General features: G+C 47.3%; 1 protein-coding gene across 1 annotated transcript; it reads left to right on the top strand.

Annotated features, from left to right (window-relative positions):
- The first annotated feature begins 8,502 nt into the window (after window positions 1-8,502).
- thbs1b (thrombospondin 1b) lies at window positions 8,503-17,372 on the top strand. Its single transcript, XM_019883128.1, has 23 exons — window positions 8,503-8,724; window positions 8,803-8,881; window positions 9,013-9,572; window positions 9,808-9,883; window positions 10,099-10,176; window positions 10,286-10,395; window positions 10,491-10,616; window positions 11,370-11,466; window positions 12,369-12,542; window positions 12,631-12,807; window positions 12,885-13,058; window positions 13,144-13,271; window positions 13,392-13,544; window positions 13,640-13,858; window positions 13,956-14,063; window positions 14,432-14,591; window positions 14,702-14,820; window positions 15,367-15,601; window positions 15,715-15,942; window positions 16,121-16,392; window positions 16,496-16,593; window positions 16,677-16,816; window positions 17,170-17,372. Exons 2-23 carry the CDS (start codon window positions 8,818-8,820, stop codon window positions 17,175-17,177), a joined length of 3,504 nt encoding a protein of 1,167 aa, XP_019738687.1. The 5' UTR covers window positions 8,503-8,724; window positions 8,803-8,817; the 3' UTR covers window positions 17,178-17,372.
- Window positions 17,373-17,378: the final 6 nt, after the last annotated feature.

Raw genomic sequence — 17,378 nt, 5'->3', positions numbered from 1 at the left:
AATATTAAGAACAATCAATGAATGGATCCAAACTTCGAAAATGAGTCTGAGTTGTTGAACGAACCTGGCAAGGTAATTTTAGCGAGACGAATTCAGCGACAATTCGCAGCGAAGTTTGCCGGTATCACTGCCAACGCGGGCCAGAATATGACCTCCGCATTTTTAGCAGGGGCGATTAGAAACGCAACGTGGGTGGCTCCTGTAATGCTCGAATGTCCGCATCGGCTCAGCGACCGCACGGAACGCCGTCGCCGATATCATTTGGTTCATTTTCCGTGTCACTCTTGTCCGTTCCGTTCATTACAGGAGTCTGGACACTTATCGCGATTTCAGATTAGTGGGCAAAATATCCGAACACCCGAAACTTCATGCGAGCTACAAAACGGAACGAAAATAAAACCAAAGCGGGCATTCAGTCAAGTAAGAGTGCCACCGGGGAATGCAAAAAATGGGTTTTCTCTCCCGGCTCATGATTTAATCTGGTCGCTGGATTACAGGGGAACAATGACCCTCTTTGGGTACATTGAAACGGACGCAGGCATGTTCTTTGGCTACCTCGGAGGACATCAACCATAAAAGCCGCTCTCTTCGACTGTAATCTTCCTATCAAAGTCCCCGAAGAACACGGGAGCCGGCAGACCTGCACCGCTTCCAACAAGGAGCGTTGTCGAGGGATTTGGACCGAGTGTGTGTGTGCGGGTATCGGTGTGGCTTTGTTCATTGATAACATGACCCCCCACATCGACCGATTTGGGGCTCTTACGCAACAGCGCTCGGACCGCCGCGTTTTGTGAAAGTTGACCGCCCGCACCATTTCTTTTGAATCAAATCATCTGTCATTGCAGTACGCGTTTTTTTTTTCCTCATCTATTAGCGTCGGTGTCTCCTTTCTCTTGAACAATCATGGCCTGGAGTCACCATTGCGTGTAAATTACGGCGTGTGACAGGCCAACATGGCGGCAATCGCTATTCACTTTTCTGATCCCGGTTTTCATACTTTGAGCGCGCAATGGATTTTCTCACCACCCGTCAAACCTTTCAAATTCTTTTTACGTTCTTTTCTATCTGTCCCGTTCTCTCTTTCATGGCGGCCAGCTCCACAACGGGCCCTTTTCTCCTCCCGGGGTCCTCGCGGGTCGGCCCACTAAGCGCTTTAATGATGCACGCGGGCGTGAATGAATTCAAAGGGAAGCGGCGCCACCTTTGAGACGTGCGAAAGCCGAAGCTTTCACGTCTTACAAATCGCTCCCCTTGATGAAGATATTCAAGTTGAATCAAAGGTAGACTGTGTTCTCGCGTGAAACTCAAAGTGGGATCACCGCGGGATTGGAAATGAATGAATTATCAAACTCCCGCCACCTGTGGAGTCAAATCCATGAGACGGTGACAGTAAATACTTATTTTATTGATTTATTTTTTTAACGGTTGTAAGAGATGCGTGATTGAGTTATAATGCCACGAGAGCGAGTCGCAGCTCATGATGTACTTGATGGGTACGCCTTGCAGACTCTGCAGAATTATACTCTACGCTCTTCACGTTGCTGTACCTGTCCTGACCTCAGTTTCCTCTCAAATACTTTTTTTTGTGGGGGTAAATATTGTATATTGCTGCGGTACCAATCTCCAAAACGATGGTTATGAGCTCAAGTGGTTGACCTGAGTCCTTCTTTTGCCTCCGCTGCAGCCATCCGTCCTCTCCCTTTCAAGCTGCAGCATCTCTACGTCCCTCCACTTCAAATACGGAGAGTTGATTTGAGTCGTTTTCCTGTGGAAGCCCCCCTTCTGTTATGAGATCAAGATCGAGCATTCCGCCCTTTGTTGTGAGCGCGACTTTACCCCCAAGAACATGATATGGAGAGGAAGGCAAAACAAGCACGCGGTAATTATGGGAGAACTCATTTCTCCTGACTTCCTGTTATTCAGAACGCACTGCAAATAGTCTGATGGCACGGTATCAGGCACATTAAGAATGTTTCCTCTGACTGGGTGCCTGCCACTTTGATGTGCTGAGAAACAGCCACGCGCGCGCACACACACAATGCACACGCACGCACACACAAAATGCCAGTTTCACAAAGAATGAGCGAAGGAGGAATCGGTAGCGAGTAAGCGGAGGATTTCAGAGTGAATCGAAAGTGGGACGATGATCGTCCAGCCTGAAGCCGATCGGTGTCTTCTTCTTGAGCCCGTGTCTTCATAAAGCGACCGCAACGTTTCAGCGTACGGGTGTGTTCCTCTTTGCCTCAGATTCTTTTGCGTTATGGCCGAAAGAAATAAGAGACTAACTCAAGTCTGGTTCATGGAAAGAGCGGGTTGGGGCGTACCCTCCAAACTATGCACCCAAAAAAATGTCCTTTTCTGCAGCTGGAAATCTATGACTGACCACCAGAATAGAAAATTATACATCTCGCGCAACGTGAAAGTCAAAAGGAAAAGACATCTCCAAATATGATATTTAACCCAGAAATGGATATGTTTGCATGTAATATTTCCCCCGGCGCTGTGGTTCCCCGCCGTTCTCTGAAGCGATGAGCCAATGCTGTAGCGGCACGCAAGCGGGAGGTTTTTTTTAATGCAAACGGCGCTCGAAAAGTGGGCTCATCCACTATTATTAGCGGTGAAAATTTGAAAGTCCGCAGCAGCCGCAGCTCTGTACGAAGACTTGTCGTTGTAGAGCTTGATCAGAGACGTCGAGACAGATTGGGACTAAGTCGGGCTCGGGAGCGCTAATCATCCCCAACACTGTGGAAATCCAAGAGGCGATGAGTAAGAAAAATACAGGAAAATGCCAAACACATTTTCAACCTTAAAATATTTCCAAAACAGTCCAACCACATCGTGTCCAAGCTGAGCTCATGAAAACATGGTCACGAGGTGCAATTTAACATCCACTTTCAAAACTGTTTTGCCGTCGGGTTCCCATAGTTTCCTTTCATGTTTCGCTTACGCCGCTGCGCCGAAAATTAAAGCGAACCTTCAAATCAGCCATCCCAATCAAATCATGACCAAAGGCAACCCAAACCTTTAACCCGTTGAGAACCGGATTGCGGACAACACCTGGAAAATACGGAACACAACAAGTTGGAGGTGTGTTAAGTGACACGGGTCGCTTAACATTGTTGCTACCCTGCTTTTCGAGCCACAAAATAGCCGACAAAAGCAATTATCAAATGCTTTATTTTTGTCTGATGCAAAAGAATCACCGTATTTTCCGCACTATAAGGCACTTTGGAGTATAAGTTGCACCGTCCATGAACGGCTTGTTTTAAAACTGTTTTCATATCTAGGAAATGGATGAATTGATGGAGATCAATTATAACAGCGGCGCATCCAAATCGGGGAGCCTGCAGCGTTATCTGCCGTCGCCACTGGAGGCTGAAATGAGGCTATTCTCCCGTTGCTATGCCAACCTCAGAGCGGACCACATAGTCTGATAACGAGAGGCTTTCCTGGCCCTCCGCTTCTGTTTCCTTCTTCGTATCGCTACCGCAGAGAGCTAAAGCAGCTTGAGAAAGAACCAAAGAGTCCTGCTAGCGCTGCATGTGACACGGCTTTGCGAATTATTCTCTTTCCTTTCGGATCGTGAACACTTTCAAAGACAGGCTTTGAACTGAGTCGAAGGCATTCCCGGGTGCGGGGTTATGACACAACAAAAAGTGGACATCGCGGGTCAGTCCGAACATCAAGTCGGGTCCGTGTCGCGCATGAGTCTGGTTCCTAAAACGGCGGTGGACGGTTCAACTGTTCTCCACTTCAACCGTCATCCTGGCAAACTGCACGTGTGTTTATTTTTGTCATTTCCAACTGCATAACCTCAAAGGTGACCGCGACACAGAGGGAAAGCCATTTTGACAACTTGGTGAGGTGTGGAAACCGCACCAACGGAGAGAGTGGCGGTATGACATGACATGACATCACCAAAACTTCCTGTCTTGGCTGGCCGTCTCTTCTTTTGAAAATATCGCTCGAGGGGGTAGGAAAAAACGCAGTCCACTGTAGAAACAAACACAAAGGCAGTACTTGACATGACTTGAGGACACGACGACGACAGGAACACAGAAACCAACAACAAAAAAAAGAAAATAAACAACAATGAACCAATACAAAGACAGAATGAAGAACGAAACCACGCAACTAAATAGTAGAAAACTGCTGAGTCGACAAAAAGTAGAAATTGGAGACGTTTGAAAGCGTTTGATAGCCTTACGTAAAACCAAGGTCTGCGTTACTGTCATCACGTTATCTCTTTTCCTACCCTGAGGATCAACAAGTATTCTTGGGCCATGACCGTGACAGTCAGGAAGGCTCCCACGCAGGGGCCAAACGCCGCCGCAGACCCAAATAAACGATTGCGTTCCCTCAAGTCGGAAATCCCTCGCTTAGGAAGGCCGCTCTGCGATGGCGGCCCGATCAAATGTGGATCGCAACGACCCGAGCACCTGCACGAAGCACCATTTAAGGATCCGGCGGATATTTGCAACGGGGGTAACATTGTCCGTCGAGCGATGCAAACACGTGTTTTGTATCCGCCGGGGAGACTTCGCACCGTCGCCGCAAGGACGGACGGGGCCTTTTCCAGCGCCACAGTTTCTCCTTGAGGAAGAAGATTGCGGTTTGTTTATTTTGACATCTCCACGGAAAAACATAACAACGATACAGATTAAAGGCGCACGCAGAGCGCTGGTAGGCAACATTTCAGGCTCGGCTCTTTCCAAACACGTCATCCCGTTCTAATGTCAGGGACACTCGATGCTCTTCAGATATTTACTCAAGCTCCTTTCGGTCCAAGTTTTTCATTAAATCTCATTTCCTCGTCGCCTTTAACCACGTTAAAAGCACGGAAAGAGCCGTCGAAGATAAAAGCAACTGTTCGGTCACTTCGCTGAGGGAAAATAAAGACTGAATGGAATTAGCCTTTTTGTTTTGTCCTGGGGAGTGACAAAACACCTTTTTTTTTTTTTTTTTTTTTTTAATGCTTGTTTCGCACCAGCTTCCTCCCACATTCCAAGAGCATGCATGAAGACTCCCAAAAAAATTTGGGGGGTATTTTTTATAAATCTTTCTTTATTTCACATGATCGATTAAACAACAGAATTTTCGTTCATGATATATTTCGGGATCACTAATTCATGATATTCATTCACATGAAAACACTGTTGTTGTTACAAGTCTCTTTTGGGCAGCATGCGGTGAGCGCATCTGCCAAGCAATCAGAGGTTGCAGCTTTGAACCTCAGTTTGCAATCAACTGGTGTTATCAATCAATACGGATATAATTATTACTATTTTTTTTTTTTTAACCCAAAATGAGCTGGAGGTAGGCTTTGGTTAACTCGCAACCCTAATGAGATATAGAAAACGGATGGATAGATTATCCGGCGTCGCCATGGCAATAACACAGACGCTCTCGTTCTTATTCCAAACCAGTGTTGCGCGAAATCGATTTTGAAGCGCCTATTTGAAGGTATAATTGCTGCAGAATGTATGGCTAACTTTTCAGCGCGTCACCTTCCAGTACGTTTGTTTGATGGCGGTGATGGCAAAGTTTGTACCGCGTTTTCGTCCTCCTCGACACAACACAATGGCCGACTGTGTGCATATCAACACGGAAGGCCTTCACGTTGGGCCCGAGTCTTTAGTTTGTGGTCATAACCCCGAAACAGCTCCCCTGCGTTCCCCTCAAGTGTCCTGCTTGTCGCAGCGTTGCCGGGCAACTCCATCAACACCGCCGTTAGTGCGAACCTGCTTTCTATCAACGCGGACTCGAGGGGAGGTACTGAACTAGATACTTAGGCCGGCGGGTATTTATCACTCTGTTGATGGGGTGTTTTAAAACAAGCATTTTTTTTTTTTTTTGGCAAAATAAACAAGCGTCTTGCGGTACATGTAAGGCAGAGTTTTCTCTTGGCTGATACTCAAGGAATGAGAACGACAGAAGAGTAACAGGCAGCATTTGTTGACGATGATACTTGATACTCGCGGCTCGAATGAGGACAAACGTGGCAGAAAATGGATGGAAGGTATTTTTTTTTTCTGTCTGAGCTATTCTTAGTGAAACAAAGCCTCAGAGCTAAGCAGATTATTTTTTTTTTGCGCGTGTGGTTTGTTTAGCATTTGATCATGATGCCAATTCTCATTGTTAAATCCCAAAACGCCTCAAAACCGGTAAATACGCTTTTACAGATTTTCAAAAAGGTTTGTTATGAGGACCTCAGACCCCCTTTCTAATCTCTTGAATCCACCAATGTGATGTTGACTTTCGGTGCCAATTGAAAATCACAGACGGGAACATAGAAACATTTCAAAATCTTATTTTTTTATGTCCTCTTTTTTTTTTGTGGCTTCATAAAGTTCTTCTGAGCGTGGCAGCAAAAACTTTTCAACCCAAATCACCCCAAGCAGTATGGATGGATGAAAATGATCGAATTTTTTTTTTTTTTTCGCTGTCATATTCATACTCCCGTATCTGAAGTTCGGCGAAGGGAGCGGCGTCAGTGGCCATGACGTTCCGTGACTGCGGCATCGCTAATGTCTGACAATGAGCCCCTTCCATTGAGCAGATGGTTGGAAGGTCTATTGAGGCGTCAGTTGCTCACTCATGCGCAAAACAGTTCCTGAAAGGTCCTCTCCCGCCCAAACGTCCGAACGTGGCCCTGACGGGGTCACCAGAGAGCTTCTTAGCTGCGTTGTTAATGTGACAGGACAATGGTGAGGTCATCACAAATGGTTTTCTTCGAGAGGAGGAGCACTCGGTTCAAAATGAGTGAGGGACTATATTAAAAGAAACATTCACAAGGTATCCCGGCGTATTGTTGATGAGCTGTTTTACATTGAGGCCCGGAGAAACCTAATATTTTCCAAAGAGAGTATGGAGGAGTCTTTGCATCGCGTGACCTAACAGGCTGTATGAGTGATTATGAGCCAGCTTTTGGGCATATAAACAAGACGAGGTATAAGAAAGAAGGCTCTCGGGATATTTATATATGCTGCGGAGGTATGCGGGGAATGTGTACGTGGCAGATGACCTTTCGATATCTCCAAATAAGGTCAGCTGACAACTGTTTATTGCCGCCTGAGCCCAGGTCACCACAGTTTGTGTTGGTTTATCCGAGGAATGTGTGCAGAGCTGTAAAAGGATTGCCGCTCTTTGAAATAAATTATTTTCATGCCGGACAAAAAAAAAAAAAAAAATGCTGGTGCTCTGGTTTCCTCCCATTTGAACCGGAATCAAAGACAATCTATGTTACAGATGAAAACAACTGTTGTTGAATGCAAACTCACAAGAGGTCAAATTAAATCGAACCAGCAGCCCGGCTGAGGGCGGCAATTACATGAGATGGTTCGGAACGCCATCATGTCTATTTCCCGCTCTTCCTGCTGTGCTCCGGAATGTAAATGACATTGTCCCTAGAAGCCCATAAACAGAAGCTGGTGCTCCATGACCTGATAAATAATGCGAATGATGGCTGAAGAGAACATTCCGAGACACTTTGAGATATTTCGAAGTCGCCGAGTCACTGACCCAGTTGCATTGAATGCCTCATGTGAAGAGCACATTCCGATGAGTTGTTTCAGAGAAATATCGCAAACACCGCGAGAGACATGGAGGTTGTCACCGGACGTGTTATTGTGTCTGCGCGGTCTGGATTGTATCAGCAAAACATTTTGCTTGGAAAAAAAAAAAGTTATTGGGTAGGATTTGTGTAACTGCTGCATGAAGATGTAGCTCACGCCTCAAAGACTTGGCTTTCAGGCTAAAAGGTCACCATTTTGAGACCCATTCGGAGAGCAGTCTTCACGCATACCTTGTGCTGCCATAATCTTCTCTGATGTTATATTTGTCGTATGAATGGATTACTCTATATGCCTTTTACAGTCCTTCAAGCTGCCAACAGGCTGTGAAAATCACTACTTGAGATGCCAGTGCTGAGTCAGTTTGTCCCCCGGACCCCATCCACGTTCGATTGCCTCAGGCTACTGTGTTATGTCGACTCCTAGTGGCCAAAAAGGGAACCGCATGCATTGCGTTCCCGTCCAGCTGACTCGCTCGCTCACTCCACCTGCTTGTGATCAGTCTTTTACAAACGACTTTGCAAAACAAAACACACTCGCTTTATGGAACTTAATGAGACAGAACTAACGTTAATTCTGGATCAGGTGCTCATTTTTATCTCAATTTCAGAGTACAACTGAAATTCCACAGAGTGTTTATTCACTGAATGCAGAATGAAGTGACTGCTTTGATGTTGTGGCAATGAAGCGCAGACGGACACAATCCTGCCACACATGGAGATTACACTTAATTAGCATTTTTGGTTATGGGAATGTGTCATGAAGAGAGGACCCATTGAGCCTCAGAGGCAATACTTCACACACCAATTTTCTCTCTCTCTCTCTCCCTCCTCTCTACATGATAAACTCGACCCTTCTCTCCTCACCCCTGATTGGACGAGGCCACTTGTTGGGAATGGCATTAAACTATTTAAATAGCATTTTGTCCCCCCTCAGCTTATAAGGGACTTTTTTTTTATTGTGGCTGATCTCATCTATAGGGCACATTTCTCCCCCAAAACATATCTACATGTTTTTGAGGTCCGGCGGAGCTTTTGTTATATTTTTCCCAAATTTGATCCATATCAATTCCTGAGGATTATTGCTGGATTTCTATGATTTTTGTGCATTCCCCCCCAATTTGTAATCGACTCTTTTGGTTTTTTGTTAACAGGTGAGTGACACCAGATTAGCTCGAATTATTTTTACATTAAAGCATTTACATACGTGTTTCATTTTTCCCCACATGCAGTTAAGTTATCTCATCATGAAGCTGACGGGGATATTTTTGTTACTGATGCTTTGGACCTGTGAGGGTGCCAGAATAGCAGGTGATCCAATTGAACTCGCAGATTTTCTATGTCCAAGTGGACGATTTATGAAGAGTTTGAAACTAAAATGAATAATAAATAAGTCAAAAGTATTGAGTGCAAATTTTGACCACACACACACACATCCACAGAGAGCGGAGAGGACAACAGCGTGTACGACTTGTTCGAGCTGGTGCAAGTCCCCAAGAAGAACCACGGAGTGAATCAGGTGAAAGGAGACGACCCGTACAGCCCCGCCTACAAGATCCTCAACCCGGACCTGATCCCCCCGGTCCCCGAGCGGGCCCTGCGGGACCTGATCGACTCCATCCACGCCGAGAGGGGCTTCCTCCTGTTGCTCAACTTCAAGCAAGCCAAGCGCACGCGGGGCAGCCTCCTGACCGTCGAAAAGAAGGACGGCTCCGGTCCGATATTTGAGATCGTGTCCAATGGCAAAGCCAACACGTTGGACATTGTTTTCTCCACCGAGAAGAAGCAGCATTTGGTCTCCATCGAAGATGCGGATCTCGCGACGGGCCACTGGAAGAACATCACGCTGTTCGTGCAGGAGGACCGGGCGCAGCTGTATGCCGGATGCGACGAGGTCAACAACGCCGAGCTGGACGCGCCGATCCAGAGCATCCTGACCCAGGAGACGCCTGACGGCGCGCGGCTCAGGATCGGGAAAGGAGCCGTGAAGGACAAGTTCATGGTGAGTATACGAGCCACTAAATGGGATCCGAAATGACGCGCGTGCGCTGCATTTGAGCTGTCGTATCCGTGCGCAAAAGCGCTGCAAATGCGCAATATACGCACACGAACAACCGCAAGAATTTAACTTTGTGTGACAATGCAATATACTGTAAAGCGCACAGTTCAGATAAACATCGCCTACAATGCAGGCAGGCAACATTTTATGGCTTAAATTGCGCGCTCGTGTTTTGCAGGGGGTCCTTCAAAACGTCCGCTTTGTTTTTGGAACAAGCTTGGACGCCATCCTCCGCAACAAAGGATGTCAAAGCTGTGAGTCATTTTATCACGTGTGTGTTTACCCTTCCACTCGTCCCGTCTGTTTCATGTCAATACTCATCGCTAACACTTGCCCGAATACAATATTTGGCCGCATAAAATGTATTCCACGGGGTGTCTTAGCTGTGCAATGAAAAAAAAACCACACACACACTTGAGTGGTGTGAGCAGTTATTTCACGTGATCTGTTGTTTTATTCGACCTTGCAGCGCCAGATTCGATGATGATGGAGAATCTTAATGGCTCGTCCGCCATCAGGACAGAGTACACTGGCCATAAAACTAAAGGTAAAGAATCTTTAGTAAATGTGATATTACGGCTGCCTCAGTCTACACTATAAGCCAAAGGAAATAAAACTTTTTTTTTTTTTTTTTTTTTTTTGCTGCTGCGGTGAAGATCTGCAGATGGTCTGCGGTTTCTCCTGTGAGGACCTCATCAGCATGTTCAAGGAGCTCAAATGGCTTGGCGTGGTGGTCAAGGAGCTGTCCGTTGAGCTACGTAAACTGGTAAGCTGTCTGCACTGCCTCTGGGTATGTGTGTGCATGCGTGAGTGCACATAAACGAACAATTTATTCAAGTTCCAGTCATGTTTCCCTCGCAGACAAATGAAAACAAGCTGATTAAGACGCGCATCGGCATCCACAGCGGCGTCTGCATCCACAACGGCATCGTGCACAAGAACAGAGACGAGTGGACCGTCGATGACTGCACCGAGTGCACTTGTCAGGTGTGCATATCAAGTACTTGAACTCGCACTTTTCACACGGTTCTTAGAATGCTTTGTGGGTGCACAAAACCCAGATGGACACACTGGTACATGAAGCAATGAGTACCCATGTTTACGCACAAACAATTACAAGCTGATGTGGTAAAGAGGCCTGTCGTCGGGAGGTTAATTCAAAACGACGCCCTGCTTGGAATGAACATCTTATCACTAGCATTCCCTCAGGAGAAAAAGCCGTCTTTGGCTTGCACGATTCGGCTTCAATTGCAGATTGAGTCATGTTGGCCTTCATTCCTGAAAGTTATCAAATCCATCAGGAGTGATTAGCATTGATTTAAAAAAAAAAAAAAAAAAAAAGGCAGCGGTTTCTCTTCAGTCATTCACTGGGTCATCTACAAACTGTCTGACTTTCCATATCTCGGGCACAGTCTCAAAGTCGAGGTCATCCGTCTGAGACCAGCTTCCTTTTACGAGGGATTTGGCCACATTCCCACCTTTTACTGACCGAGTCGGCAGACGGGTGCCAGCAGCGGTCTACATTTGCAGACAGGCACCTGGATTTTATTCTTCCATGTCAGGCTTGGCAAATTATTCCACGCACAGAAGATTTTGTTGCACGGAAATGGATCAAAATCACCCCGAGTTATGCAACGAGACGCGGTTCGGTCAACCGAAATTTCGATCACGGCCCCTTTTATCTGCATTTGAGAAAGTCTTTAAGAGACAAGACATAACCGACAACCGTGATTATTGCAGAACTCTGCAACAGTGTGTCGCAAGATCTCCTGTCCCCTGATTCCCTGTGCCAACGCAACTGTACCGGACGGAGAGTGTTGCCCACGCTGTGGAACACGTAAGCATTTGACTTCACTTCATTTCATTGAAATCCACACAGAAGATTTTTATTTATGTATTTATTTATTTGGTAAATCCAAACAGACTGCATGTCCGACTTGAGGGGCTCCAATGCACACCGCAATTACAGCCGTACAAATGTGCCATGCAGAACTGTAAATGCTGCGTCAGATAGAGTGTGGAAGGAGCATTCGCCGAGACACTGCCTCAGTCATCCCCTCAAGAGATTCTGTGTAATTTCCCGTATAAAAGCCACAAATATTTCCTGACATGTAAAGGTTTCTGTTCAAGAGAAAGCATGTTCATTTTGGAGATGACTTAACTGCACTCGTGTTGGAAGAAATGAAACGGGTACTTATGTGCTTGGAACATTGGCGCTTTGTGTTCAAAAAACATCTTTGAATTCTTAAAGCTGAGATGGCTGCAATTTGCCAAATTGGTCAAAGTGGGCAAGAAAATTGTGTGGTAAAGGCCTCATCTACATGAAGACGAGTGACATGTTAGTCATACCTGCGCAGTCTTGGCTGTAAGCCTTTCCGCAAAACAAAATAAATAGCAGGGGCCGCGTTCAGATGGACCTCGGCCACTCGTTGAAGTCATGACACACCATCAGCCGCGGGGGCCGAAAAATATCCTCTTTAGGAAAACCTAAGTCAACGGGCATCCCGATGTACTGTCTCTTTAGGACAGTGGGCCCTCCTGTTCTCAGGCTTTGCCCGTCCTCAACAGAAGGCTCAAAATCCAGGCGAAATCCACACTGGATAGCTTTCTGCTCATTTAGGCTCGAGGGTGTTGTGTGTATGTGGCGGTTATGGGTTGGGGGGAGTGGGGGCTACATTCTCCAATAGCCGATTCATTGTGTCTCTCTCACCATATTCTTGCCATCGCCCTCCTCCTCAGCGAGCGACTACGCAGAGGACGGCTGGTCTCCGTGGTCTGAATGGACCCATTGTTCCGTGTCATGTGGGCGGGGCATCCAGCAGCGCGGACGCTCTTGCGACCGTATCAATAACAACTGCGAGGGCACCTCCGTGCAGACGCGGGACTGCTACCTCCAAGAGTGTGACAAGCGCTGTAAGTCACCCACAATGAACAACCCCTCGTTGTAATCTCCGAAAATAAAACGCGGAGCAGGTGTCGCTGACTATTTTTGAATGCTCAGTCAAGCAGGATGGCAGCTGGAGCCATTGGTCGCCGTGGTCCTCATGCTCCGTTACCTGCGGGGCAGGCGTCATCACTCGAATCCGTCTCTGCAATTCCCCAACCCCCCAGCTCGGAGGCAAGGACTGTGTGGGAGAAGGTCGCCAAACAGAAAAGTGTCAAAAGTCTCCATGCCCCAGTAAGTTTCGGGTCCACTCACTTTAGCCCACTTAGATAACAACAAAAGCTTATTATCATCCTGCAACCTGTCCTCAGTCAATGGCAACTGGGGTCCCTGGTCACCGTGGGATACGTGCACCGTTACGTGTGGAGGCGGCGTGCAAACTCGTAAACGCCTGTGCAATGACCCTGCGCCAAATTTTAATGGGAAAGATTGTGTTGGAGACGGCAAAGAAACGCAAACATGCAACAAGAAAACGTGTCCTATTGGTGAGGAACCGATTCTCCGGGCGGAAGCATACCTGGTTAGACCTGAAATGATACTTGAGACCTTGAACAACATGACTGTTTTCAGACGGGTGCCTATCAAACCCTTGTTTCGCTGGGGTCAAGTGCACGAGTTTTCCTGATGGTTCCTGGAAGTGTGGAAAATGCCCTCTTGGTTATACCGGCAATGGTGTCAAATGCAAAGACCTCGACGAGGTAAAAATTCCACCAAATATTTCTGAGCTAAGCGCGTCGGCTGGCGGGAACATCTGAAACCACCTCGAGAAAGCGACTGTTGAATGATTGGAATTCTTCTCCATCTTCACCTGGAAACAGTGCAAGGAGGTCCCCGATGCTTGCTTCGAGTTTAACGGCGTACACCGCTGCGAGAACACGGAGCCCGGGTACAACTGTCTCCCCTGTCCGCCTCGTTACTCTGGACCTCAACCGTTTGGGAAAGGTGTGGAGCAGGCTGCTGCTACTAAACAGGTCTGCACGTCACAGCCTTTGAAAACAAGAACAGAGTCCAGCAGGCCAGAAACATATGGATTGAGATTGCGCAACTTGATTCTTCCCTTTCTAAGGTGTGCTCGCCCCGAAATCCGTGCCTGGATGGAAGCCACAACTGCAATAAACACGCGCGCTGTAACTACCTCGGCCATTTCTCGGAACCCATGTTCCGATGCGAGTGCAAGCCGGGCTACGCTGGCAACGGACACATCTGCGGAGAGGACACCGATCTGGATGGTTGGCCCAATGCTGACTTGGTTTGTGTGGAGAATGCCACCTACCACTGCAAAAAGGTAGGTGGCAGAAGTTACCAAAGCATGAGGTCAACATTGTTTTTTTGGGGGGTTTTTTTGCATAACATTGAGATGATCCGGTGTTCTTTTAATCCAGGACAACTGCCCCAACCTCCCCAACTCCGGCCAAGAAGATTATGACAACGACGGCATTGGAGACGCTTGTGACATTGACGATGACAACGACGGCATTCCTGATGACAGGGTGAGTAGAGCAGGCGAGGGTGCATGAGCAACTGACTGAGATTTTTATGATACCTCATGCATGTGCAATATGAAGCGAGGCGGATAGGAGGCGGGGCTCAGGGGGGGCGGAAAGCAAATGTTTTCCCTGGCCAAAAACACAAATTCTATCACTGAGGTACAAGTCTGAAGGGACTCAACTGTGCACAAATTCCAACGCTTGAAGTGGGATCTGACCTAAATAGAAAGCACCTTTTCATTCCACGGACCTCCTTCGTTCTAAATAGATCCACTCAGTCAGTCTGAAGGCAGATGGTGAGGACCTGCACCTGAACATATACCTTGTAAACTCTACCCCCCCCCCCCGCCCCTCCCCATCTCTTGATACAGGACAACTGTCCGTTCACCTTCAACTCCAGGCAGTATGACTACGACCGTGATGACGTGGGCGATCGCTGTGACAACTGCCCTTATAATAGCAACCCTGACCAAACAGACACGGACAACAACGGGGAGGGAGATGCCTGCGCCGTGGACATAGATGGCGATGGTAAGGACGGCGACTCCGAGCAGGACTCCTGGGAGAGCAGTTTGCTCGTCGGTAATGAAGTGACATTTTTTTTTTTTTAACTTCAAGGATGTTTTCTGTTCATTTTCCAGGCATACTGAATGAAAAGGACAACTGTCCCTATGTGTACAATGTGGACCAGAGAGACACCGATTTGGATGGGGTGGGCGACATGTGCGATAACTGCCCTCTGGAACATAATCCTGATCAGGTGTGTGCACGCTCCTCCCTCCTCATTTCTTTCCAGCTCATCCGCCGGCAACGATAGGCAAGCGTCTCTCCTGCGTCGTCGCTCAACGTGTGAGAGACAGCCACGCAGACAAACGGAGAAAGAACGAGAGTGAAAGTCAGAGAAAGAGTGCCAGATTCAGTCATGATCCTCTGTCAGCCTGAGCTTTACACGCTGGACTAAATCCGATGTAGATCTCAAGGGCACATCAGTTTAAAAAGGCGTGGTGGGGGGGTGAGGGGTCTTTTCAATGGGCCATTGATGTAGAACTTGACAAAAAAAGAGGCCCTCAGCGGGAAATTACTGAAGAATGGGCTGCACCGCGGGACAGCTCAATGCACCTGTGTCATGCTACGCTGGGAAGGAGGAATGCGATGGACGAGGGTGCTTGAAATTGACAATTTTATGAATTTTCAAGTCAGGTCTAGACAGATACGATACTGGCCCAAAAAAAGGCATCATTTCCAAAATGATTCGACACAATCGCTTGTCACTTCTGATTGCTAACTGTAGCGTTTGCCATCGCAGGTGGATTCAGATGACGACCGTGTGGGAGACAAGTGTGACAGCAACCAGGACATTGATGAGGACGGACACCAGAACAACCTGGACAACTGCCCGTACATCCCCAACGCCAATCAGGCCGATCACGACAAGGACGGCAAGGGAGATGCGTGTGACCACGATGACGATAATGACGGCATCCCCGACGACAAGGACAATTGCAGACTGGCACATAATCCTGACCAGGTTGACTCCGATGGTGAGGGAAGATTGGGAAAGGGATGAAATTGAATCCGCACACTACCACCAAATATTTATTTCTCAAGTAATGTCCACCTAATCATCAACTCACCGACACGTTTTATTTTGCAGGCGACGGCCGTGGAGATGCATGCAAAGATGACTTTGACCAAGACAACGTGCCTGACATCTACGACGTGTGTCCGGAGAACTTTGACATTAGCGAGACAGACTTCCGCAAATTTCAGATGGTTCCTCTCGACCCGAAGGGCACTTCCCAGATTGATCCAAATTGGGTGGTGCGTCACCAGGGTAAAGAGCTCGTCCAAACCGTCAACTGTGACCCTGGAATTGCCGTTGGTAAGTGAAACGTGACTAAAACTGGTCCGGTTTTCAGTAGAACGTAGACCACCACCAAAGCTGTGCAATGGTCGAGTCCTTTCATTTTTCAAAGAGAGTCACGTTAGCTCCCTGTTGGGGGAAATAGATAGTGGAAGAGAAAGTTCTGTGTTCTATAACTTGCATCTATCATCTGTAGGATATCATGAGTTCAATGCGGTGGACTTCAGTGGGACCTTCTTCATCAACACCGAGAGGGATGACGACTACGCCGGCTTTGTGTTTGGTTATCAGTCCAGCTCCAGGTTCTACGTGGTGATGTGGAAGCAGATCACTCAGACCTATTGGTCCAATAAACCTACCAAAGCCCAGGGCTATTCTGGCTTGTCAATCAAAGTGGTCAATTCCACCACCGGCCCGGGAGAGCACCTCAGGAATGCCCTGTGGCATACCGGCAATACCGCAGGACAGGTACCGCATGACCTTCTTTGTGCTCATCCTCATATCTGCTGACTTCTTTGTGAGGAATACCATGATATGAAAAGATCATGATGGTTATTTGCGTCTGCTTTAGGTCCGCACTCTCTGGCATGACCCCAAGAACGTCGGATGGAAAGATTACACGGCCTACAGATGGCATCTGATCCACAGACCGAGAACGGGGCTTATCAGGTGGGCAGATGAAAAGATAACGGTCAGGTGTATTGTCCAATGGATTTGATCGTTGCTCACCAACTCTTCCTTCACCCGCTCAGGGTTGTGATGTACGAAGGAAAGAAGATCATGGCAGATTCCGGCAGCATCTATGACAAGACGTATGCCGGGGGAAGGTTAGGTCTTTTTGTCTTCTCCCAGGAGATGGTTTACTTCTCAGACCTCAAGTATGAGTGCCGAGGTAAGAACTGATGTCTCATACTATTTAGTGGAACCTCCGAGGTTGAAAGCGATCGGTTCTGGGACGCCGATCTAACTCGGATTTGTTCAAAACGACAATCGATTTTTTTTTCTTTTTTTTAGATTCTTAATTGTGTGCGTATACGTGTTAAAAAAATGTCTCTCTGAAAACATATAAACAGGGGGATTAAGAATTGCGGTTGGGAGGTGAGCCACTTATAGATAATTTTCGGATGTACATTCTCGATTTATACCTTTTCAACTTCAGGGGTTCTACTCTCAGTGCAAAAATTGATGTTCTGATGTTCTCAACCTAAAAGGAGCCATTACTAATGTTGATGTTTCTTTTCTCAGATACATAAACGCACGGCGCTGGATGTTCTGAGGAATGCACCTTTTAGTCGTACGAACATTTCTTTTACTCTCTCGTAAAGTCCGAGGACCGATTTATCTCCACAACGCTTTCTTGTGCAATGCGTGCACTCGTCGAGGGCGAGGGGCATGCGGGCAGCCTTCGTGTAACGTGACGCCGGTTTTGGGCCAAAAAAACTAAATGGCTGAGT

The sequence above is a fragment of the Hippocampus comes genome, unplaced genomic scaffold (genome assembly GCF_001891065.2).
Source record: "Hippocampus comes isolate QL1 unplaced genomic scaffold, H_comes_QL1_v1.1 scaffold524, whole genome shotgun sequence".
Lineage (NCBI taxonomy): Eukaryota > Metazoa > Chordata > Actinopteri > Syngnathiformes > Syngnathidae > Hippocampus > Hippocampus comes.
The sequence above is the reverse complement of the archived record's forward strand: the minus strand, read 5'-3'. Positions and strand labels throughout refer to the sequence as shown.

Excerpts from the sequence above, each read along its gene's own strand:
- thbs1b (XM_019883128.1), top strand. The coding sequence starts at position 8,818 with ATGAAGCTGACGGGGATATTTTTGTTACTGATGCTTTGGACCTGTGAG. Across the intron at positions 12,808-12,884 it reads TCAAAAGTCTCCATGCCCCA|TCAATGGCAACTGGGGTCCC; the intron begins GTAAGTTTCGGG and ends ACCTGTCCTCAG. Across the intron at positions 13,859-13,955 it reads CCACCTACCACTGCAAAAAG|GACAACTGCCCCAACCTCCC; the intron begins GTAGGTGGCAGA and ends CTTTTAATCCAG.